The sequence below is a fragment of the Triturus cristatus genome, chromosome 1_1 (genome assembly GCF_964204655.1).
Source record: "Triturus cristatus chromosome 1_1, aTriCri1.1, whole genome shotgun sequence".
Classification (NCBI taxonomy): domain Eukaryota; kingdom Metazoa; phylum Chordata; class Amphibia; order Caudata; family Salamandridae; genus Triturus; species Triturus cristatus.
Genome location: NC_140579.1, coordinates 1,198,017,644 through 1,198,044,052, shown reverse-complemented (window position 1 = coordinate 1,198,044,052; position 26,409 = coordinate 1,198,017,644). Strand labels below are relative to the sequence as shown.

Sequence of the window (26,409 nt, the reverse complement as noted above, 5' to 3'; positions counted from 1 at the left end):
CTTAGGGATCGAATATCCAGCCCATTCATGGCGGATCTGACAGAGGACATGTTAACGGTGGACGCACATGTGTTTGCGTCTTCGAAACTGGAACTGGAGGGAACATACATGTACTTGTAACATGCATATAGAACCGTTGGGGTCCAAGATAGGGGACATAACTGGTCAGGAGAATCCACATTTCCACATATCCAAGGATACTTCGAAGACTCTTCCAGGACAACAACGTGCAAACATCCGGACCCAACACTAGGCGGCGATCTATGCACAGATATGAATTCAGCAGCCCACATGCCTCGAACATACTAATTTCAGCTTCATTTTTCCACAAAACCATAAATAAATATGGATAAATACAGTTAAAATTAGCAAAAAATAAATATAGATAAATACAGACAGAAATGCCCAAAAAATAAATAGCATAAAACCGGGAGACTTAATCATAATACAGATTTCTCATAGAGACTTGGAAAGATTGAGTAAGACAATATCTGATCACAACTCTCTGGAAATACCGATCAGATGGGCAGAGTACCCACACCAATAACCGCCTGATGCTTGCACCCCATAATATTACAAGAATCTGTTAAGTAACTGGGCTAAGCCATCAAGATATTTTAATGAAAATGAAGTAGCCTCCCTATTGGTGGAGCGGGAGGATATTTAGGTGGAGAGTAGGCGAGAATGCATGCAAATGGGGGCATGCCAAACAAGAGTTTCAAGATTTGGAAAACCACATGATGGACCTAGAGAGAAATGCAACAAATTATACCACACATAATGAGGTCCTTAAACAAGTCAAAGTAAATCATGCATCCTTTATGGAAAGGATGAGCTTTATTCACTACTTTACCTATACAGGTGGAATGCATGTTGAAGAGGATAAATCGGGCAGATTACTAGTGAGGCTTCCTGAAACCGATCATGTGGGTACTCGAACAGCAATTATGAAAAACCCATATTCCACAGTTAACTCTCTAGAGGAGATTAAAACGGCCTTTTGCAAGTAATATCAAGTAATTTATAGAAATGTTGGGAATTGTCCCACAAAGCCTTTACAGCGTTTTATTGATGGTCTACCGTTACCTTTGGAGTATCCAGAAAAAAATGGAGAATACTAGAAAATAGAGGGAGAAATTATCCACGCAAAATAAAACACAGATTGTGTGAGCTGGCGTTTGGCAAGACGCTGAATCAGAGGTCTCTATTGAGTTTAATAATGCATACAGGAGTCAAAGGACCTCAAGACATTATATACTGCAGCATTTGAGGCCAGACACCTTCCAATCACCAAGGGGAGGCCCTGATCCATAATTGCTTAAGGAGGGGAAGACGCCCCCCGCTTGTCAGTTCTTCATAAAGGTCGAGCTCAATATTGAATGAAGATTATAAAATAGTGAGCAAAATCTTACCAAAGTTGATTTGGCTGGTATTAACTGAGATGACCACGGGCAGTAACAGTTTTATCTCAGGCAGAAGTACTTCTTTGAAAATTAGAAGATTTTGTTTTGAAAATAATTTTTTCCATCTGCATCCCTGGGCCTGGATTTAGGAAAACGTTTTGAGACCTTTGGCTAGCAATATATGCTTGGAGTCCGTCAATAATTTGAATAGAATGAAATGTCTTGGATAAACCCACCATACACAAGCCCATCTGCTCAGGATGAAACATGCAAGTATATTTCAGGCATATTCTGTAGGCAGGGATGCCTCCATTTGCCCATAATGTATAATAATAATAATAATAATAATAATGTTGTTTATAGAGCACCTGGTTACTTCACACTGAAGTTCCCCTCGATAAGACTTCATACTCAGGCAAAACCTAGGAGGCAAGCTCCAAAATGGTATTAAGCCAATCCAAAACAACCAGGTTTTAAGTCTCAGGCAAGAAAGCTCTGAATTTATCTTTCGAATGAGTACCACTCATTCCACTGTTTGGAAGCCAGCCAGCTAGCTAAAGAAGCATCCTCCCTTAAACACTCTTTTCATAGTGGGGATAATGGCTAGAAAGGCTCCTGCAGACCAAAGCCTCCTATCAGGTCGGGTTTTACAAGAGTATGCAGCTACCGAGGCCCTTTTCCATTAACGAGTCTGTGGTAGTAACACACAGCTTTAAAGGATATTCTCTTGCCCAATGGCAACCAATGAAAATTGGCAAAAGCAGGACCCATAGGTGAACGCCTCAGAAAGTTAAGCAACAGACGTGCAGTCGCATTCTGCACCCTCTGCAGTCTATCCTGTGAGACCCCAAGATACAGCACATTCCATTAGTACAGCCTTGATGTTATCAAAGCCTGAACTACTGACATTCTGGCCACTTCTAGTAGAAATGGAGGCTCTTTTTCAGAATTTTCAAAATACCAAAACATTCTCTCTAGACTGGTGATCTGATTGTCAAAAGAGAGACTGGCATCTGCCCCATGGATGACGAAGTCTTACTGTACGCAGGCTACTGGTTGGTGTTTATAGGGGATGCCGGTGCCGACAGCCTATATTTCTCAAGCCATTGAAGAACCTGGATTAGGGGGGTTTACTGGTCAAAATCCTGTTTTTTTCCTGACCTATCCTCATATGTGAAAATGTAGGGTAGATTTGGGTGGGGGAGAAATAAAAGGTACATTTAGGATCTTTGGCTATCTAAAAAGTAAAATCTATAATTTGGAGTATAAACTAATAAATGGAAATGTGGGTACAGCAGTAGGTTTCCTTAGGTCCCACACAGCGTTTTGGAAGACACTACCTCTGGCAGTTATAGGTAGGACAGCACTGGCCAAAATTGGGATGCTCCCATGGGTTCTGTTTCATTTTACCAACTGTATATTGTGGGAACAATATGCCTTCACAAAGAGCAATTCTTGACCCACAGGGGTTTTCTCCAAGGCACTGAGGAGACATTGGAACATCACAGACACGGAATCTCACACACATGCAATGGTTCACGCACTACACACCATAGGAGACTGATAAGGTGGCAGCTTAAGGCCCATTTAGGACAGACAGACATAAATGGAAAACAAACTTGGTTAAAACTTTTCACAACCAGGTATGGGGACACATACTTACACATCAAAATTAAGGGTGCTGCAATGTTATTTTGAACCTTTATAAAATAAAAAGGAAGAAGGCACACCTAGGAGTTCTCTTGGTCTGCTCCAGGTGTGGGACAGAGGCAAACTTACTATACATTGGCGGGTGGTTTCAGATCTTCTCACCAAAATAGCCAGATGCACTATAAACACAACATAGAGTGAGGTATTCAGGGGCTTTCCCGCACACTAAGAGACAAAGGGCTAAATTGAAATTCAAAAACTTGGCTTTAGTATTAGCTAGGTCTATAACAATATCACAGAAGATCTAAAGCACTGGGTCCGGGAGTAAGGTACTGCACTATACAAAGAGAGCAGAGGATTAAGGAAGCATCCTATAGCTTGCCAATGGAGTCATGTGGTTAACACTCTGGCAAATGAATACAAAGATGATGATATACCCCCCCAAGAGACCCACAGCTATGCGTTGTCATGAATCACTGTTCATCAGCTGTACCATGTGCTCCCCTATATGCATATGCCTTGGATGGAATTCCATACCCTTCTCAGTAACACCGATATGCTTATCTTAACATACTTTTCTTGTAACAAGTGGTGAGCGTGTGCCAGGCAATGAAGTCCAAGATATCGGTATAATGTTTAGAAAGTCTTTATTTCAGATCGATTTATTCACACGATAAGAGCATTGAACTAAGCCAACACATTTCATTCTCATATGGAGAACTTCATCAGGGCTTAAATAAAGCAAGTTTCCTAAAAATAATGAAGAGATTTTCCACATGGGACACTCCAGATAAGTGAGCTGGGCGCAGAGCAGGAAATTCCCAGGGCCAGGTCCGGCCTATGAGCAAAGATCTTGAATAAAGCGAGCTGTGTGAAGATAATAAAGAGAATGTCCAAAATTGGCACTCCAGGTATTTGTACTGCATGCAAAACGGGAATTTCCAGGGCCAAATCCGGCCTGAATTTGATTTTGACTTATTAATTTAGATAAAGATTTTTACAAATTTGAGTTTGTGGTTATTACAAGTTTTTTATTTAAGTTAAATGTCATTTTCTACCTTAAACTATCTCAGCAACCTGATTCATTGAGTAAAGGAATTATTGAGGAGGTCAAGTTGGTAAGATTTGGTAAAGGTGAAATATCAAATTAAAGGTAAAACTTAAAATTGATGACAGCAGGGTTTACTGGCTTATCTGTGTGAATGTTTTGGGCCCAGGTGAGTATTAGGTATGTGTGTGTGACCCGAGCTGGTAACCCACGCTCTATCAGTTTTTCTTTGGTAGCAGAGGCATGGTTAGATTCTAGTTAGTTAGGTAGAAAATATTGTGGATTGAATTATTTGATTTATGCACTAACAACCGCTATTCGTTAATTGTTATGTATTGTTTCATGTTGTCTGGAAATTACCGGGAATATTGAATAGTGGGTGGCGAATGGAAGCCATACTGCAGTGAGGTTATTTGACTGGATCAGGAAAGTGCTGAAAGTTATGCAGGACTAGAAGCACTGATTTAGGGATTATTTTCTTTCGTATAAAAGTGCGAGTAATTGGTAGCAAAGGAGCTCGCTGGTGTAACTTTGGTCTTATATCACCTAGAAAGGCTAATACTGAAGGAGTAGCAGGTTCTCTGATGCTTGTGTGAAGAGTAAGCAGAAAAGTTTTGCTTGTAGTGTGTGAAGAGTAAGCGGCAGGGTTTTACTCGTAGTATGTGAAGAGTAAGCGGAAAAGGTTTGCTCGCAGTAAAAGGTTGACTATTCTTTGAATTTAGAGGATCAGACACGGTAGCCAATGTTTCTATGTTGTTGATTAATGAAAATTGTGAGAAAATAAGTTTCATATTACCTTGTAAAGGAGGGGTCAGTTGTGGGTGCTGCACTGTCATCATAAAGAGCCGTGCTGGGATTGGTTGAAACAGCGGGCGTGAGACTGACGTGAAGAATTATAAAGGAGGGGTCAGTAGTAAAGAGCGATACTGACGTCACAGAGAGCCGCACTATTCTTGGCTAAACGCACAGCAAAACAGAATCTGATTGGTGAGAAGAATAAGAAGCCGTGCTGGTATTGGTCAATTGTTAAAGTAAAAGCGAACATTTGATTCGTTGAAAATAGAAGCCATAATAATTGATAGTGGGTCTTGCATGTGGAGACACGATCTTACTTTGATAGGGAATCGGCCAGACAGAAGATAATTAGGTTTTGCCCACGAACAGTACATAAAAAGAAGATTGCATAAAATGTATAGAGAGAAAAAGAAAAATGTCATTTATGCAGAAAATCAAGAATTATTTCAAACAGGATAAACCCATTAACACTCAAGAAGGAATTCTCATTCCTCCTCCGAAAACTCCCACATCCTATATGATGGTAGAAAGAGGTTATCATACTTGCGTATGGTTAGAAAATTGGGTAGAATATACAAAAGGTGATGGAATACTGGCTTTCCCGGAGTACGGAACATTTAATGGTAGAATTTTACATAATGTACGCACTAGAATGAATGAATTAGAACCAAGACCCAGATTAACTTAGTATGAAGCACTAGAAGAATGGGAGACTGAGGCATTTGAGCGAGATAGACCCAGGAGTGACAGAAAATGGAGTAGATATCCAAAATTCACAAGTGAAACTCGAGATAACATAGCCTGCCTCCTCTGTTTCATCTGCTTAACTGAAGGGTTATATCCTGTATTGATGGCTGAGGAACAGACAGGAGGAAAAATGCTCAGAAAAGAAAAAGCATTTAACAGTAACAGATTGCGGAGACTTAGAAGATGATTATTTAGAAGATATTTTAATGAAAAATTCTCCGCCTTATCAAGAAAGACCTAATAGAACTACCCCGAGTGCTCCAATTTTGGATACACCTTTAGTACCACTAAGAGTACATGAGAGAAAAATGGAAAGGGTACTACAAGAAAAAGAAAGAAGCAATAAATAAGAATAAAGCCGAATTAATACAGAAGATAAACACACATCCCGAAGCTCTGACTATACCAGTGACTATAGGTCCTGTTGTCCCACTGTACGGGGATAAATCAAATTGTCCTAAAACACCTGTGATGACTGCACCCACTATTGAGCCAAGAAAAGAGAAGTTCGTAGTTGATGACCAAACTAGTGACTGAGAGTCCTTAATATCATTAATGGACTTGCCAATAAGAGGGCAAATAAATGACACACCCAGAAGAGTCACACCAGGTTGCTCAAAAGAGGTACTAATTGAGACATCCACCGGATCGAAAAGTGCCACAATTGTAACTTCAGAAGAAATAGAAAGATGGGCACAGGAAATAGAGAAACCAAATCCACCACTGAAAATATTAGACATATTCAAATTAAGAGTTGAATTAGAAGAAATGATAGCTGGAAATGTAGGATTAGGTAGGTTAACAACCTATAACGAGGAAGAATTGCTGTTTATTTGCAGAAGTATAACCCGAAACACAAAAGCATTTAATGAAAAATTGGTAAATTTGGCTGTTGAAATGGGAATTGAAATAGGGCAATTCAAAGTATTGCAAAAACCTTATAGAGCAGAATTTTCTGATAAAGATTTGGAAAACATGAAAGTGTCAGGAAGAAAATTGCAGGTTAAGGAATTAATGGCAATATTGCATAAATGGGGAGACTTAGACAGGTGGACATTTCGGTGGTCAAAGAAAAAGGAGGCAGCCCAAACAAATCGAGTAACATCTGAATATTTAATGAAAGAAACTGAGAAGACAGAAAGGTTATACCCAATGAGAGAAGTTCCAGGAGGGGGTTATGTACATGTCCCATCGACACAACAGGATATTTTATAATTTACAAATGATTTCCCTAAATTGAGAGAAAAACCAGTGGAATGGTGACGATTTGTAAAAGAACCATGCGTGAAGAACCAAGAAACAAGGAACTGAAAGAAGGAACTAAAAGAAGATGGCCAGTGTTTGAAAAAAAGCCTGGAAATTATGCCTGCGCAACGCCTTGGATGCCCCACCGGTGTCTTTTTCCATCAGACAGTCCACAGAGGTATGTGTTGGGCGTTAGACATAAGCTGGCTTGAGTGGCTTGAAACCTGCCTAAAGACTCTATTAATGAACGTTTTGCTGTGGGATTTTGAACTGACAATCTTACAAAACACAGAAGATCAGAAGATATTTGAATCACCTGATGTATGAAACCACAGTCTATTGGGTTTCGCGTGTTTAACCTGCCTACTCACAAACTGCTATCTTTAAATATTTTGGACAACTGACCCCGTTTGGCAACTTTATGGTTACCCATCTAATTTTAAAATGACCGGATGCCTGAAACTAGCTAATATGAAATGGATCGTTTTTCTCATAAGAAGCTGCTGTAATGTGACTCCTGAGATAAATACGCTTTGGTGTAGGGTGATCTGTGTCTTTGACTTTTTGGCAGTACAATTTTGATGAGGATTTACAGCCGAATGCCGTCACATAAAGTTAAAGTATTTTGCCGATGCTCAGAGTGCAAAGTTTGACTCAGTGCAACCAATCTGCATGTCATATCTGCCGTGGTGGAAGCAGATTTCTAGTCCAACAGCTGTGTCACTTGTGTTAAGTAAGAGCAATCGGAAATAGTGGAAACTATGGACGAACAGAACGCAGTATGGCCCAATGTTGTTCTCGTAATGCTGCCCACGTCCGTGTAAATGGAGAGTAGCTATGAGATGTGGGGTAATAAATGTGAGAAGAGGCAGCATTTGAAGGCGTTTCCTACACAGCATTGAGAGCGCAAGAGACTGTCGAGCATTTTAACCGAGCGATGTGCAGTTAAGAAAGGCACATAGCGGAGTTGGCTACGATGTTGGACTACTGCTAATCACTTTGAAGAGTGTTGGTGTTTTCAATTTTGTTAATTACAAGTAGGTTTATTTTCCTTAAACGAAGTTGCCTAGGTCTTAACATTTTTACTTTGCCACAGTTAAACTATACCATTTTTTTTTTTTTGAATCCGAGTGGGATTCGAGGCACGCGCCACTGACCTTCATTTTGCTCCAGTGTGATTCCTGCATTATTGTCTCATGGTGACGTCTGCATCGTGGTGCAGGGACAGAGAATGCACGTTGGTGCCGTGAGCCATCCGCCTCTGCGTGGTAACGTGGCACCATCTTGTGGAGGCTTGCAGACATTGATTTCCTTTAGGCCCTACGTAATTTTGCCAACCACGTTTTTTGTTGGTTGTCAAAGTCATTAAAGTTTTGAAAGCACCGTTCTGACAGTCCAACCTCTGGTGCTCTTCAACTTGTACACGATTTGCCCACGATTTTGCTGCATCTGATGAATAACTTACGAAGTCTTGTTTTGGGGGCTGTTATGAACAGGTTCTATTTCCGCATGCTGAGTTTCTCATCGGAGCATGACATAGTGGTGTTCAATCTACACTTGAATTGACGACAACGGTGACTACTTTTGTTGTTTTTAGTTTATTGTTTTGAAAAATCTGCTAAACAAGCAAGAAGTAATTTACATATTTTTCCTGCACAATTTATGCATGTGTATTGTAGCACATGTAGCAGAGGAGAGTGCATAATTTGGCATGTGTGTGTTTTATGTCGTTAGGCGAATATTTTGGTATTTAATTGTATTCAGTGTGTAAGTGAATATTCAGTGTGGGTGTGATTGCACTTTTGGATAAGTGCATATTCTTCAAAGTAGTAGTATGAATTACATTTCTAGGTGCACAGTGATTTCTGTGTGTAGAGCATTTTGTCTATTTCTAGGTGTACCCCGTGCAATATGTTATTTTTTGTTTTCCCTCGCACGTTAGGGTTGCGTTGGGAATATCCCTCACACGTCAGGGTTGTGTTGGAATGTGATTTGCCTCACACGTCAGGGTTGCGTTCGCAGTGTCCCTCGCACGTCATGGTTGCGTTGGGAGTGTCCTTCACACGTCAGGGTTGTGTTGGAATGTGATTCGCCTCGCACGTCAGGGTTGCGTTGGCAGTGTCCCTCGCACGTCAAGGTTGCGTTGGGAATATCCCTCACATGTCAGGGTTGTGTTGGGAGCGTCCTTCACACGTCATGGTTGTGTGGTGAATTTGTTTTGCTTCGCACGTCAGGGTTGTGTTGGCAGTGTCCCTCGCACGTCATGGTTGCGTTGGGAGCGTATTTTGTTTTGTTTTTGCCGCGCACGTCAAGGTTGCGTTGGCAGTGTCCCTCGCACGTCATGGTTGCGTTGGGAGCGTATTTTTTTTTGTTTTTGCCGCGCACGTCAAGGTTGCGTTGGCAGTGTCCCTCGCACGTCATGGTTGCGTTGGGAAGGTGCTTTGCTTCGCACGTCAGTGTTGCATTGGCAGAGTACTCAATAATTTGTTTTGTAGTTGTCGAGTGCATATATTTTATCTTTTACCTCACACGTCAAGGTTGCATAGGTAGTGCACTAGTTATTAAATATGTAATGTTGGGCGTACATTACATTTTAGTTCTTCTTCGCACATCAGTTATTGTGCGTTATTACATCCTTACTGGAACATGTGCACGTTTTTCTTACATGTTTTTTTAAGCAGAGGGAGATAGGTGTGTTGTGATGTGATGTTCTTCAGGGTGTACTGGGTAAGTGTTTTGAGTGCATTTTCCCTGAAACTTTTGCAATATGTTTTGTTTGCACCCTGCATGATACATGTGCAATCTTTAATGTGATCTTGCATGTTTCAATACCATTCTATATGAAGAACACTATTAATATGCTATATGTTCTTATGTGAACTAGAGATAAATCATTTATCTCTTATCATTTTATTTGATTTTGTCGATCTTATTATCCTAGAATGTTAATTGATGATGTTGAGATATAGGTATGCATTTACTTATCTAAAGTGATTTTCGTGATCTAATTGATTTTATTTCCAAGTGACGAAATGTGATTTGTTCCTTCAATTTGCTTCTTGTTGTTTTAATTGTTTCTAAAGGAAGGAGATCTGTTATATCCTATACTTCCTAGTCCTGGCTGCTCAGCCTGTAAGAGTGTGATGTCATGGAATGTTGGGAGTGTGTGCATGCTTTGAAAGAGTGATTAGTTAGATTGAAGGGGCTGAGCAGCAGGATGCTGCTCCCGGTGGGGCACCCTGTACCAACTTACCTGAACTAATAAATCTACTTAAATACATCCCTGGCTCCTGGTCTACCTATGATGACAGCACCTTTCTTCAGTTACAAAAATCATGGTGGTTCCATTGCGTTGTGTATAGCTGACGTCCACAGTTCTACCAGAGACATGATTGGAGCAGAGAGGGAAGGACGTCAGCGTCGTGTCAAGAGAGGTGCGTGGTGATTGGATTTGAGATTCATTCGCCGTTTCTTCAAACAGTGACTGTGATTGGAGCAAGGAACACAAAACGCCACAATCTAGAATCCCCAGTGAAACTCCGTTGCTAGGAAACTGTGGATTGCATGACAACAAGAATACATCAAAGATCCCCATACATGAAATATAACACATCTCCCTTTTTAACAATCAACACAAAGAATATTACTATTGCTACCTTTTTATAAAAAAATTATCATTTCCCATAAGTCACATTAAATTTATTATACATGACTGAAAGAAATTAACACTTTAACATGACCACTTCAATCACATAAATAATCCTCTAATTTCTTGGGTTTATGTTTAACACGCTCACTTAGAATCCTTTCGGACTTTAAAGAAACCTCAAGAGTTTTGTCACAATGAGAATTCTTATCCAACCACACTTTTACTTCTGTCTCATTCCACTTTGTGATTCTCCGTGTATTCCACCACTTACCATCAGAAAGCTCTACTGAATTTTCTCTCACATTTATAACTTCCTTTGGATCAGAATACTTTGACCCTCCCTTTTTATTCATGTTTCCAGGACTAGATCTCACCACATCCCCTTTTCTAATAACCACTGTAGCCCTGGTTAACTTGTCATTATGCCTCTTCTGGTAAGCCTTTTGATACCTTTCAACTTTGGCACGCACCTCAGAGATCTTGGCACCTTTCTTACCACTTCTCCCCATCCACGCCGGTACTGACATAGTGCTAGGCACTCTTCCCTTGAGTAATCTAAACGGGGTCTCCCCAGTCACCGAATGAGGAGTGGTTCTGTAATTCCAAAGTAAATTTTTTACCTCAATTTTCCAACTCTTATTGGAAGATAGACACAATTGAATGCAATTCCCCAAGACTCGGTTAAAGCGTTCCACTAACCCATTACCCCTGGGATGATAAACCGGAGTTTTCAAATGCTTTATGCCCATTCTACCAAGAAAACCACTGAACTCTTCAGTAGTAAATTGGGGCCCATTGTCCGATAACACCTCTGCAGGACAACCCTCTCTCCTAAACACCTCATCAAAGAATGCAATTACATTACTAGATTTAACCTCTCTTACAAAAGCCACTTCAGGCCATTTTGAATAATAATCCATCATGACAATGGCATATCTTTCTGATGGTGGAAGACAATCGAATGGGCCACATATCTATTCCTAATCTCTCCCATGGTCTAACCGGTAACTTGATAGGAGTTATAGGAGTTTCTCTCAAGACGTGATATTTATCACTGCATGTGCAAGAAATGCATTCTCTTACAAACGTCTCAATGTCTCTATCCATCCCTGGCCACCAAAAATCCATCCTGGCCTTTCTTTTTACGGCTGACATGCCACCATGGCCTTCGTGTAGTAGCTCCATCAACCGTGTTCTCAATGAAAATGGAACAACTAATTTATCGCACCTTCTTACAATGCCATCAACCACAGACAATTCCTCCCATACCTCCTTAAAGTTTCTCACCGATTCAGCCAACTTCCACCCGAAAGATGTAGGTAAATATTTTACCACCTCTACCATGTCTGCATCCGAAGCAACCGCATCAAGCCATTCCTGCTTTGTAATGGCTTTGCATACTTCCTCAATGCTAGCTACCATCCATTCCTCATCCACGTAAGAATCCACCTCATCTTTGGTCACAGGCAAACGGGATAAGCAGTTTGCATAGACATTCCTTACACCCGGCATGTACTTTATTTCAAATGAAAATTCTTGCAGCCGATATAACCACTTGGCTATTCGGGGGGTAGCTCTTCCTGCTCCAGATGTAGTAAAAACATCTATCAACTGCTTATGATCCGTGTATAGTTCAAACTTACTTCCCCACACATAAATCTTAAAATGTTGTACACCCCACCAACAAGCAAGAGCCTCCTTCTCTATGGTGGAATAAGAAGGCTCAGCACCTTTGAGAGTCCGTGAGGCAAATGCTACTACTCTTACCTTCCCCTTGTACCTCTGCATCAGCACAGCACCCAAACCATATCCACTGGCATCAGTGACAATCATCGTATCATGTTGCGGCTTGAATGGACTTAGCGCAGTAGCATTAGCCACAGCTTTCTTAATGTTCACGAATGCAGACTGACATTCCAAAGACCATATAAAAGGTACCCCCTTTTTCATCAAACAGCGTAACGGATGAACCAGATTGGAAAAATGATACACAAATTTGGAATAATATTCGGCTAAACCTAGAAATGACCTCAATTGTTCCTTATCTCGAGGAGAAGGAGCTTTTTCTAAGTCCGCTACTAAATTTAATTTTGGTTTAATGCCCTCACATGATAATGTGTGTCCCAAATATTCAACAGTGGGTTGAACAAACTTACACTTCTGTAGAATAATGGTTAAGCCAGCCGATTCCAATTTACACAGGACTTTGAACAGAGTAGCATCATGTTGACTATTGTCCTTTCCCCATACTAGTACATCATCTTGGAATACTAAAACTTTATCAATGCTTTTCAGTATTGTTTGCATTACTCTCTGGAATACTGCAGACGCTGACGCTAACCCGAAAGGCATTCTCACAAATTGATAAGCGCCTTCTGGTGTTATGAAAGATGTAAGATGTCTTGATTCTTTCTTCAAACGCACTTGGTGATAGGCGCTAGATAAATCCAATGTCGTAAAACATTTCCCACCATCAACTGTAGACAGCATTTCGTTAATATGGGGAAGTGGATGTCTGTCCATCCATATACATCCATTCAGATCCCTCAAGTCCACACACATCCGAATATTTCCATTGGGCTTGTGCGCCATCACAATGGGACTTAACCATTCAGAGGCTTCTATCTCCTCAATTACACCATCCTTACACAACCTTTCCAGCTCATGTTTCAACTTATCCCTCAAAGCAAGAGGTACCGTACGGACCTTGTGCACTTTGAGTGTGGCACCATCTTATAAAATTATCTGATGTTCAAATGTCCTGAGACAACCCATACTCTTTGAATAAATTTGGAAATTTCCTTGTCCACTTGTCCTCCAATCCAGTCAGCAATACTTGTAGAGGATGATTTGGATCGAGGATAATTCCCAAATTTCTCTGCTCCACCCATCCCAATAGACACTTTCCAGTTTATACGACAAACTTTCGCTTCCGTTTCCCTTTCCTTGAAAGACAAAGATGCATTAAAATAACCCATGACTGGTAATTTTGTCCCACAATAACCTTGAGGTTCAACATCAGTCGCCATCAATTCCTTCCCCTTCATCTCTTTCCACTTCTGTTTGTCTATTATAGAGAATGGGGTACAAGAATCATCCCACATAGCAACATCCACATTGTTTATGCTAATTATGCACTTGGGAGGTATGTACTTATCACATTTTTCCATATTAGGTGGTTTATTGTCTGGTGATTCATCACCAACCACCATCACTTCAATATCAGAATCTATGTCACTCGTATTATCAACAACTGAAAGAGTTGAAGTTTCATTTACTGCGCTCACGGATTTTCTCACATTATGAAAGTTTACTCCTTTACAAACCCTGGAAAAATGGCCAATTCTTTTGCACTTATAACAACGGGCTAGCCTCCGCAGTGTGTTTGTTACTTCCACACCTATAGCATACCTTTCCCTTGCTATCATTTTCATGTTTCACAAATGGTCCCCTTTTGTCCTCACTGCTTACTTTGGAATTCCTTTTAGAAGCTTGTACCGCACATACTTTGCTTATGTCGGAGTTAGCTTTTGACTTATTGTCTGCTAAATCTTTGACGTATTGAGATGTGTTCTCAACACGTTTAGCAATTTCTAAAGATTTATCTAAAGTGGGGTCTTTTAGATCTAAAAGTTTTTCTTGGATTTTGGAATTGTTTGTCCTATTAATTAATTGGTCCCTAATAATTTCGTCCCTTAGATCCTTGAACTTGCAGGTGATTGCTAATCTACGCAAAGCCGCAACATACTGTTCAATTTTCTCGCCTTGTTTTTGAACCCGTGAGAAAAACTTGTGTCTCTCCACAACAAGACTCAATTTTTTCCCAAAATTTTCAGTTAGTGCAGACATTGCACATCCATATATGTCAAATTGATCATCCTCAGAATCGGAATTATTATTTTCTACGTGTTCCGAGAAGCTTGGTAATGTGCTTAGAACTTTCCTGCCTTCAATGCCTAAACTCAATTTTAAAATAGCAAACTTCCTCTTTGGCAAAAACACATCACCTCCTATAGCCTCCAGATAAGTCACAAAAGCCTCCTTTCCAGTCCTCCCATTCCATGCACGTGGGACCTGCCTCTTGCAAGAAGGTAGGAGGTGGAGGAATATTCTGTGTGGCCATTGTTTGGTATAGGCAAACGTAACTGTAAAACAATGTGACTAAACCTTTAAAGCACAGCAATAAACTGAAATTACCTGATGTTCATATACCGATAGTCCCCCCACAACAACAAACCATGTTATTTATATTTCAATAAGCAGTTACTTATTAGACTTAGTAAGGTTTAAAATCCAGCTTCATTCAAGCTCTCTCGTACTCTGCGCCAGTCCTCGGTTGTTCTTGTAAATTTTTACGATCGTTCGTCGTTATCCTGCAAGCTGGTTTCAGTAACCTAGCAACCTGATGACAACGATGCTTCCACCAATGGTTGCGTTCGTTTTATGAAAGCAACGTGAGCTGATGCTAACCAATCCCTGCGCTTGTTGCCTCGTTGACGTCAGACGTGGTCTCCTGTTCGAGACAAACAAGAATGGAAGCAAGAATCCAGGAATGTACGCGATGCACTCGCTCGTGAGAAATTCTTTTCAAAAGAAAACTCCGATGCCCGCACTCGTGCTCTCGGCTGTTTCTTCACACGTTTGAACAACAACAGGTAACAGTTCAATCCTAGGTACTATCTTATGGCGCCTTTTTTTTTTTACCGTGTAAGTTGAAATTTGCTTTCACCATGCACTCCTCGTTCAGACCTAAGTCCCCAATTTCACTTCACACGCGGAGCCATCCAAAAACGCGACGGTGCGTTAGAGTCTCTCCGCACCCAGAGTTACTTTTCTCACGCTGTGCAAGGCAAAGTTCAAATTTACTTTAGAGTTCCTCCTTGACCCATACGAATCCGTTCCTTTTCAAACGCTATATAAAGCTGAAACTCACAACGCAGTAGTCTCCAATTAACTCCAAGAACCACAAACTCGTGAGTCCTTTTCTCTTAACATTCACAAAGGATTTACTCACAAATGTAGTCCATTCTTATTGAAGACAAGATCATCGCCCTTGGTTTTCAGCCTTGTAGGAATCACTCGCTGTAATCCTTGTCGCTTCAATGCTTCAATATCAAACTGGGGGTCTTCTTCAGTTATTATTAATCACACCTGGATCTTCTGTGTCTCCGTTGGTAGATGATTATCTGCATCCCATCCTCATCGCCATTTTTAAAGATCACAGGACACATCCAAGATAACTGAAATGTAGATTTAATCAAGTCAAGAGCATAGACCCCCTTTCATAAAACGAACGCAACCATTGGTGGAGGCATCGTTGTCATCAGTAACTTAGCAACCGGATGACAACGATGCCTCCACCAATGGTTGCGTTCGTTTTATGAAAGCAACGTGAGCTGATGCTAACCAATCCCTGCGCTTGTTGCCTCGTTGACGTCAGACGTGGTCTCCTGTTCGAGACAAACAAGAATGGAAGCAAGAATCCAGGGATTGGTTAGCATCAGCACACGTTGCTTTCATAAAACGAACGCAACCATTGGTGGAGGCATCGTTGTTATCCGGTTGCTAGGTTACTGAAACCAGCTTGCAGGATAACGACGAACGATCGTTATCCAAGCAATTAGAAAGGTTTGTGAAGGTGTCGAAAGTTTTGTTGAAGGATCTAGATCAGAGGTCTTCAAACTTTTTTACTCTGAGGCCCCCCTGAGCAAAATGTTTTGAGGTCAGGCCCCCCTCCAAAACTTTATGACAAGGATTGGGGGAGCGGGAGGGACATGGCAGCGTGCAGGGAGCGGGGCTTATGAGATGATTTCAGGAATACTTTTTCTATAGCTTATGAACTGCACCAAATATGAGACTTAAAAAACAGCAAATGCATCAAACAAAAACAGATATCCCAAACTGCTCCCCATAATTGGGGTGTTGTGAGCACCTCACACTCTTTGACCCCAATGAAACTAGACCTGCTGCACTAATGATAGCCTGCTAATCAGGACTGCAGTTATCTCCTTTGCCTTTTTCACATCTTCCCCTCCATGCTGGATCATCACCTCTATCCTAATGCTTGAAAGGACAATAAGCTCAGATGCCCCTTTTTTTAAAGGTATACAGTCATAATTGTGATGCAGTGGGTCCCCCAAATACCAGGGCCCCAGTCCTGCTGCATCTGCTCCTTTATGATAACCAGCAGTGGCCACTTACACACTTGGCAGCAGTACCAGCTTCACTAATGAATGTCCCTTTAAAAAAAAAAAAAAAAAAACACTTATATTGTCCTCTTCTTTGGGGCATCTCGCTGAAGAAGCGGTCTCTGGCCATTTGTAAACATAAAACTGAGTCTGCATACAGTGCTCCCTATTCTGGGCCTTCTCTTTGACAATATCTATGAATCTCGCTCCTTTCCTCTGTCTCCTAGACCATTACTGTGAGGCCCCATGGATCGAGAGGATTAGGGCTCTGCATCTGAATGCAACCCTGCTGGCCTTCTACCTGCTACCCCATGGACTCAGCTTTCACAAAAAAACTGCCCCTGAGTGGTTAATACTCACTTTGAGATGCCTCTGCCTGAAATTTAAGTGTGGGTGGTAGTGCAGAAAGTTAAAAAAGAAACCATGGAATTATGAGTTTCTGCAGCAGCGTTTTCCACATAATTATCAGTGTACTGCATTTGCTACATAATCTGCAGATTAACAAAAAAAAACTTGATTCTAGCTCAAATGGAGCAAAAGTTACTTAAAGGGTGACAAAGTGTTCTGGAGCAGTGGAAGGCCCTTTGCCAAGATTGACTGGTACTAATGAGGTGAAATATTTCCCCTGACAGTGTTACCGCGAGTTAAAATGACAAAATAATGAAGTAATGCTAACTACAAAATGTGGCGCATTGTGCTGCATAAATTACCTTTTCTTGCTGCATAATTTAGTCAAACCTTCCGCAAAATGTTGTCCTCTTCTGCTGAATAATTCCAGTGGATCTGCTTAAACCTTTATGGTGGCAAAGATCTATTCTTTTTAAGATGTAATGTAAGGGAGTTATCAGCTGGGACCTGGACTAGTGAAGACACTTACAAAAATGTCTGCATTTGATACAGTTTGATTACTTATTACTAAAAAGTAGGTTTTGTAAGAACTTGTTTTATCTCAATCACTGCATCATGTTGCAGCAGCCTACCTTAGAGTATGTAAATACTGTTTTAAAATAGTGACTTACATATTCTCAGTGCTTTCTGCCACAGGCTGGGACCTCATAGGACTATAAACAGGGCCATTGGAATTATGCGGCAGGAAAAGACCAAATTATGCAGCATCGTTGACTAAATTCTGCAGCAAGCAAAGGCAAATGATGCTGCATATTTTGTGATAGCATTTCTGCACTATTTTGCTATTTTTACACTTGTTAACATTGTCCTGGCCTTTATTGCCCCTCATAAGTACCACATTAACACCCACACATAGCAATAAGCAACAGAAAGGTGACCAGTCAAACTTTACCAAGTCGAGTTTCTGCTGCTTAAGATATCGTAGGACAATGCCCCTCTTGACCCTGTCCCCCAGACCATTTACATTCCAAGTGGCTACTCTAAGTCTTGTACCCGGTGCCATCAGTCCTGTGTGATAAGGGAAGTATCAAGTCGGATGCCCCCACCCAGAGGTGACAGTAAGGGATCCCCCACCCGGCACTGCACAGGGAAACGAGTTGTACAGGTAAACAGAGACTAGATTAAGGGTGTGCCCTTGCCATGTGCCCGAGACAGCGGAGAACCTGCCCAAAGTGTCAGTCCATGAGTTGTGTGTGATAAATGGGCAACCCCTTCGGAGGAGAAACACTACCCCCCTGGAACCCAAGGAGAACCCCGAATGCACCACCATGGTGTAACCTTTCCTGTCGAAGGCCATGCATGAATTACCGACCAAGTGAGTTTCTTGTAACAATACCAAGTCGAGATCCTGCTGCTTAAGATATCGTAGGACAATGCCCCTCTTGACCCTGTCCCCCAGACCATTTACATTCCAAGTGGCTACTCTAAGTCTTGTACCCGGTCCTGTGTGATAAGTGAAGTATCAAGTCGGATGCCCCCACCCAGAGGTGACAGTAAGCGATCCCCCACCAGGCACTGCACAGGGAAACGAGTTGAACAATCAATCAATCACTGCAATTGTAAAGCGTGCTACATACCCGAGAGGGTCTCAAGGCGCTGGGGAGGGGGGGGGTGCTACTGGTCGAAGAGCCAGGTCTGGAGGAGTCTTCGAAGGCCAGCAGGTCCTGGGTCTGTCGTAGGATGCTGGGGAGAGTGTTCCAGGTCTTGCGGCGAGGTAGGAGAATGATCTGCCGCCGGCGGTGGTTTTTCAGATGCAAGGGACTGTGGCGAGGGCGAGGTTGGCTGAGCGGAGGCTTCGGGTGGGGGTGTGGAAGCTGAGTCGGTTGTTGAGGTAGGTGGGTCCGGTGTTGTGCAGTGCTTTGTGTGCGTGGATCAGGAGCTTGAAGGTGATCCTTTTGTTGACGTGGAGCCAGTGCAGGCCTCTCAGGTGGAGTGTGATGTGGCTGCGGCGGGGGACGTCGAGGAGGAGTCGGGCCGAGGCATTCTGGATGCGTTGGAGTCGTCTCAGGAGCTTGTTTGTAGTTCCTGAGTAGAGGGCGTTCCTGTAGTCGAGTCTGATGGTGATGAGGGCCTGGGTAACGGTTTTTCTCGTGTCGAGGGGGATCCATTTGAAGATCCTGCGGAGCATACGGAGGATGTTGAAGCAGGACGCGGAGACGGCGTTGACTTGCCTGGTCATGGAGAGAGTGGAGTCGAGGATGACCCCCAGGTTGCGTGCGTGGTCCGTGGGTTCCGGGGCTGTGCCTCGTGACGTGGGCCACCAAGAGTCGTCCCAGGCTGATGGGGTGGGTCCGAGAATGAGGACCTCTGTCTTGTCTGAGTTCAGCTTCAGTCTGCTCTCCTTCATCCAGTCGGCTACGGCCTTCATTCCTCTGTGGAGGTTAGCTTTGGCGGTGTGGGGATCTTCAGTGAGGGATATGATCAGCTGGGTGTCGTCGGCGTAGGAGATGATGTTGAGGTTGTGTTGCCGTGCGACGTGGGCGAGGGGGGCCATGTACATATTGAACAGCGTCGGGCTGAGGGAGGATCCCTGTGGGACGCCGCAGATGATCTCAGTGGTTTTGGAGCGGAAGGGTGGGAGGCGGACGCTCTGGGTTCTGACAGAGAGGAAGGATGTGGTCCAGGCCAGGGCCTTCTCTTGGATACCGGCGTCATGGAGGCGTGCTGATAGGGTACGGTGGCAGACCGTGTCAAAGGCTGCTGATAGGATGAGGGCGGCTGTTTCTCCTTTGTCCATCAGGGTCCGGATGTCGTCAGTGGCAGCGATGAGGGCAGTCTCGGTACTGTGGTTGCTGCGAAAACCGGATTGGGAAGGGTCCAGGATGTTGTTAACTTCGAGGTAGCGGGTCAGCTGTTTGTTGACAATCTTCTCGGTCACTTTTGCCGGGAAAGGGAGCAGGGAGATGGGCCGGAAGTTCTTGAGGTCCTTGGGGTCCGCCTTGGACTTCTTCAAAAGGGCGTTGATCTCGGCGTGCTTCCAGCTTTCTGGGAAGGTTGCTGTCTCGAAGGAACAGTTGATTGTTTTCCGGAGGTGGGTCGCGATGGTTGCGCTGGCTTTGTTGAAGACGTGGTGAGGGCAGGGGTCCGATGGGGATCCGGAGTGGATGGAGTTCATGGTTTTGATGGTGTCTTCGTCGCGGACGCTGGACCAGACGGTCAGGCGACTGGTGCGAGTGGTAGTCGCAGGGGTGGTGGATTCGGTGTTGGGTGCAGGGGGGGGGGGGTCGGAGTTGAAGCTGTCGTGGATGTCGGTGATCTTGCGGTGGAATAAGGTGGCCAGGGAGTCGCACAGGTCTTGAGATGGCGGGATGTCATTGGTGTTGGAGCTGGGGTTGGAGAGTTCTTTCACGATGCTGAAGAGCTCTTTGGTGTTGTGTGCGTGGTTGTCTAGGCGGTCCTTGAAGGCAGTCTTCTTGGCGGTCCCGATGAGTTGGTGGTGTCTGCGGGTGGCCCTCTTGAGAGCTGTGGTTGTCTGGTGTTCGGTCGTGGAGCCATTTCTTCTCCAGCTTCCGACAGGTGTGCTTGGAGATCCGGAGGTCCTCGGTGAACCAGGCGGCTTTCTTGTTGGTGTGGTTGGTTGTAGAGGTACAGAGCAGCGTCCATTTTGACCCCAGGCACAGCTGAATATAGAGAGATGTGTGATCAAAACATGCCAATAATCGTAGTGGACCAATGCAACAAACATAAGAAACACCCCCTCTCCCCACCCTCCCAGCACCCTCGCCCCTCCCTGCCTAGCGAGCCTACAACTGCCCACCACCCCCCCCAACTAGTCTGTCGCCCACCGTTAACAGACACAGGGACTTGGGCAACCCCACACCCATAGAACATTTATCTAAACTCCGAAAAATCCACCCCGGTCTCCAGACCCCGTGGGCACAACTGATGCAATAGTTAGTGTTAGGGGCCCAGGCTGCGCCGAAACGCCCAAAGTACGGATTAACAGCAAAGTCTATAGTTCAAAATCGAGTGGCAGACAAGGGCCTGCGCCCCGCCACCAGTACCCAGCTTAACACCATCAAAGCCGTAGCGGCACCCAACTGGGCTAGAAGAGCCGGTATGCCATTAATCAAACCCCAGTCGCAAGTCAGTGTTCATAGTTACCCCCCAGGTCCCTGCGAGTCCAAATCAGAGTTCGGCGGGGGACGCCATTGCTGTCCCCAGGTCCGGTCGCTGTAGGTGGAGACTTCATTGGCTTCTTGCCCACAGTGCGCCAACTGTCCAGCCAGTCCCAGGCATCCTCAGGGCATGTAAAAAAAACAGTTTTCAATCGGATTCCACTCGGAGCTTAGCTGGAAACATCATGGCATATTTAACCTCATGCTCTCCGAGAGCTTGCTTCACCTCCAAGAAACTACGCCTTTGCTTCTGGACCCTCAGCGTGAAATCTGGGAAGGTGGTGACCCGGCTGTTGTCGATTGTCACTGGGGGGGCCGCCCTGGCGGTCTGAACGATCACGTCGCGGTATCGATAGTTGAATACACGAGCCAGGAGTGGCTGGGCGAGCCCCCGGCTTGGGTCTCCCCCCGGGAACCCGATGGGCACATTCGATGGAAAACCACTTGGGACAGGCCACGTGGCTGAAGCTTTTTCAGGATAAGTTCCTCTACGAAGAGATCTGCGGCCAGCCCCTCATCCCGTTACGGTATTCCAATAATGCGAACGTTATTGCGTCTCATCCTACCTTTGTAGTAATCAAGTTGTAGTGCCATGGCCTCGTGGGATGTGCGCAGCTCCGAAACCTGCTTTTTCAAAAGGGTTGTGTCAGACTCTAGTTCCACCGATTTGGCCTCAACTGCGCCCACTCGTTCCGCCATCCGTCGCATGTCCTCCCTGATCAGGGTCACCTCAGTGGCGACCGTGTCGATCCGGGTCTCTAGGGAGCTGCTGCCGCGCCACGATCATCACCTTGCTGCTTGTGCCATTCAACCATCTCCAGCTTGGTCTGAGCCGTCGCTCTACCACTGCGGCCCGTCGCCATTTCTTCTCCCTCAGGGGGCCACATGGGGGGATCCGGTTGCACCCACTACTCACCGCCGTCTGCGGTGAACCCTACCACCCGGCCTGTCGGGTTTGGTGGGTGTAATTCCACTCGGCTATCAATAGGGGTATCTTCGGTGTTCGCTAGGCCCCAGCTGGGAGCCGAGAGCCGTGTCTCGTGTCCGGGCCGGGTGCGACGCCACTGGATAGCCACGGGGTTGTGCGTGAGGGGGGGTGAAGTCCGGGCAAAGCAGAGTGGGAGACCACAGAGCCGCCACGGGCACCCCCACCTCACACTGAATATCCCAAGGCCCACGTTCACTCCAACTCCTTCTCGGGACAAAACTTGACTGTCCGTTGGTGAGCACCTCCCAGCATGAGGAGGGGGGAGGGGGGGGGGGGGAACACCCTACTGGACACCTCCGGTCCTACGGGGGCTACAATCAGCCAGGGCAGATAGTGCTGGATGGACATTAGCAGGAGTGGCGCAGCGGAGCTCAGCTACACTGCGGCCATTCCGGACGGCGGTTAGCCACACCCCCCTCACCATTCCTTATTTCTGCTCAGTAGAGACCGAGCTTCACACGCTTTTCTGGACTGTTAGTGGAGAACAGCAGTGAAGAGTGCCAATTACTGGCATAATCAAAGATCATGAGTCCTGATGCTACCTTACTAGGAGGGTTCTTTGCATTCAAAAAAGTGGGCCAAATATGATTAAGATTCTCACACCAAATTGTATTGATGTATACACTTTGAGGAAGGTAGAGAACCAAGAATATATGCATTTCTAACTACTTTGAAGGTTAAAGGTTTACTGGACTCAGAGAGTGCATAGAGCTTAGATAAAGTTCTTAGGGGCAGGGTTGCCCGAAAATATGATGTGGTGAGGTATGTAAGCAAATCCCAAAGGCATCAATATGGATGCATATAAATTGTTTTGATATATTCTTTAACTGGCACTAGAGACGAACCACATGTTTTCAAGTATTCCAGGTCCCCGTTGGATGATGCGGAGCAAGGGAGGATCCGATTATGTATACAGTCCTGCAACAAAAATTTAATAATCTGGACAGTGGAGTTTTGCTGGATTAAAAAATGAATTTGCAGTCAATATACTGTTTGATCCATTTCATACACTATGATTGACTAAATAAATGTCTTAAGTTGAAAAGAATGGAGGAAGCAACAACCTTAACCAAATCTGGCTCTGTTTTGGGAAGGCATGCTTTTGAGCTCTTAAACACCAAATTTCCGACCACTTCACAACAAATCCCCATCCACTGATTAGATACATTCAAATGCAAAAAAATACACGAAAAGCTTAAAAAAACAAATAGCCCTCTTATTGGTATCCATGGGCGAACATCTACAGGTAAAGGTGAAAAGTCCATGAAGTTTATAAATTAAATACAGTCTCAGAATGTCTTCTACAGTTTTACAACATCCGGTATGAAATGCATATTTGACAGAATGGGAAATACAATATGCAAAGAAATGTACATGCTGTACAACGTTTATCATTTTCCAATTTTGTATCTTTTAGTCACAGCTACAAAATATAAAAAGACGTGATGAATATAAACACTACTGTAACACCTAGAATAAACGTAGAGCAGTGTGACTTGAAAGGACAAGCAAATGATCTAAAAAACAACAACAAGTTGCTTAACTTCAATGACATAGGATGTTGAACTGCTTCAGACAATGTTGTGCGAAACAAGACTGGTGGTGTATTTGGATAAGGGGTCAAATTTTAACTTCAACGGAAGTAGGAAAAACAATCCGAGGTAAAGGAAGAGCAATACAGCGTAGCGTTTGGCCCTTTGAGTACATTGTATCAGATCTCCATTCTTTTGCTCTTCATTTAAGCTCACTGTACCTCAACGCATGGCAAATTGACAGCCCATTAGACTCTAACTGCTATCTCTTGCAAAAACATTACAAGCTTAAAAAAAAAAAAAATGCAAAATCTGGTGGGCTGTAATATTGAACAAAAAACATCTTTATCCCCTGGCTGGGACGAGAGATGTGCGAGACTGCAGGCAGGTGGAGTAAACAACAACATGGTTTGGGCAAAAGATCAGAGAGAGAGATATGAAGATTATTAACAAAGTCCAACAACAAAAGAAGGGGAGGGGGGAGAGAGAAGGAATTGTTAAAACAAGTTCAGAAGGACCTCAGCAACAGAGAACGATGCTGTGAAGAGGGCTAAGTTGTTACCTGAGCAGGCGAGGTGGTGAGGGTGACCCCTGGCTTGAGCACAGTAGCTCCGCTTGTTACCACGTTTCCCTGAACTGGTTGGCTCTTGATGGGCTGTAACACCAGCTGCTTCACTGGTCTATTGGGCTGCATAAGTCGATGCACTGTGCCCTGGCCACCCACCTTAGCAGCCAACACAGTGTTTCCAGACACAATGGACATTCCGGGCCGCAGTGGAGTGCCAGTCAACACCTTGGCATAAGTCACCTTGCCTCCATTTGGTGCACGACCTGCCATTGGCTGTTGTTGGGTGATTGTTTGGAGCTGTCCAACTGGGGTTCCAGCCACAGCCATGCCGGGTGGGGCCTTGAGGATGACTATCTTCGGACCCTGCTGACCACTACCCGTGACTGTGGTGACTCCCATGAATGGGTTTTCCTGGCTAAGTGGTTCTTGCCCCTTCTCTGCCTGAAGAACTGGTTGGATCGGCTGCATATTGGCAGGTAGAGATGTGTTATCATGAACAACCAAGGATTCTGGTGCACTGGATTGGACAGTGGTGATGGTCAGAGGTTCAGAAGCTAGAGCAGGCGGGGTGTTCAAATCAGTTGCTGGAAGGTTACTGGCAGTCAGCATGTTCCCAGATTCTGGGGTCAGCTGGGCAAGGTTGGCTGTGAGCCCAAGGGCATCATCCATGGTGTCTGGCCCGTCATGGTCAAAGGTGTCTTCAGTCAGTGAGTCCAGGCCAAAGAGGTTGGGGTCATCAAAAAGGTCCACGGTTGGGTCTGCCATGTCCCTGGGAGAAAGAGCCTCCTGCCTCCAGGGTGAACTTGCAGAGCTGCCCTCAAAACAAAAGAAAAGCAGACACAAGAATGGAAAGTCAGGCTCAACCAACCCAAAGTTCAGCTCTTGTATGACATGGACTGCGCTGTCCCTCAGCAGTGCTGTGGCCAGATAGAATCCTGAAAGAATTCGAAGAGAACATTAATTGTAACATTACACAGTAAATTATACACCAGCTAACACGCCAATGAGTGATCGTTCAAAAAGTGTTGAAGTTATCACCATATCTCTTAAAAGGAGGGATTTTAAATTTCAAATGACGGATTTAGAGTCATATATGTGAAATCTAACACTAAACTTTAGGCACGCTCTTCCCACAACCTGTCCAACTCGTGGTGACAAATGCAAAAACAGATGGACAGAATGCAGAACAATTTCATACATTCACCACAGCACCCCAGTACAGAACGATGGATTTAGGCCCAGATCCCTGTACTGGGGTGAAATGTATGACATTGTTCTGCATTCTGTCTATCAACTGTTTTTGCATTTGTCACCCCGAGTGGGACGGGTATGCTCAGACGTGAGTCCTGTGCTCTCCATGCCACTGGAATCAAGCTATCCTGGCTGAAGAGGGGTGAATCCCCGAAACCGGTCCTAGGATGCTTGTTTCCAGTCCAGGGAGGACCTGGCTTGACAGTTCGGGCTGGACTGTTCCCATGAGGCACAGGGTCAAGACTGATTTGCATATGGCTGGGTTCAAACTGGAACGGCATGGTGAGCAAAAAAACAATGGATTTAGGCCCAGATCTCTTTACTGGGCTGAATGTATGACATTGTTCTGCATTCTGTCCATCAACTGTTGTTTTTTTCATTATATGAACAGCCTCTGTGCCACATTCGGCAGAGGTGCACTTATGCAGGGATTGTCCTGGAACTAAGTGCACTGTGACTAAGATGCAGACCTGCGGACTCTGACCTATCCTTCAAAGGAGGGTAGCCTACTCTACATCAGACCGGCTTCCTGGTACCTCATACGCAGTAATGGGTGGAGTTAGGCAATCCCAGTGGATCTGGCTGAGGGTACTCTCACTATGTTCTCAACAGCATAGGTAGTATTAGATAGGAGTATTACCACATAGTAACATTATCATGCTTGATTTATCTTTTCACCATTCTTGTAATGTTGGTTACAATGCTTTGTTTCATCCGCCTAATTGCAGCTCGCGCTTTTGATACAAGAATACGATTGTTTCAAGAAATGTTTACCGTGGGCACCCAAAAGTAACAACAAAAGACTAGATCTATTTTCAT

The 26,409-nt window shown here is 44.2% G+C and overlaps 1 protein-coding gene across 3 annotated transcripts in view; it reads right to left on the bottom strand.

Moving 5' to 3' along the window:
• LOC146871825 (ATP-dependent chromatin remodeler CHD8-like) overlaps positions 1-26,409 on the bottom strand; it is a 3,469,548-nt gene that overhangs the window by 3,303,526 nt on the left and 139,613 nt on the right. For all 3 annotated transcript variants that reach the window (XM_085651762.1, XM_085651758.1, XM_085651757.1), the window contains one exon: positions 24,334-25,274. In XM_085651762.1, the coding sequence (XP_085507888.1) occupies positions 24,334-25,104 (771 nt within the window). In that variant the 5' untranslated portion in view covers positions 25,105-25,274. The remainder of the gene's footprint in view (positions 1-24,333; positions 25,275-26,409) is intronic.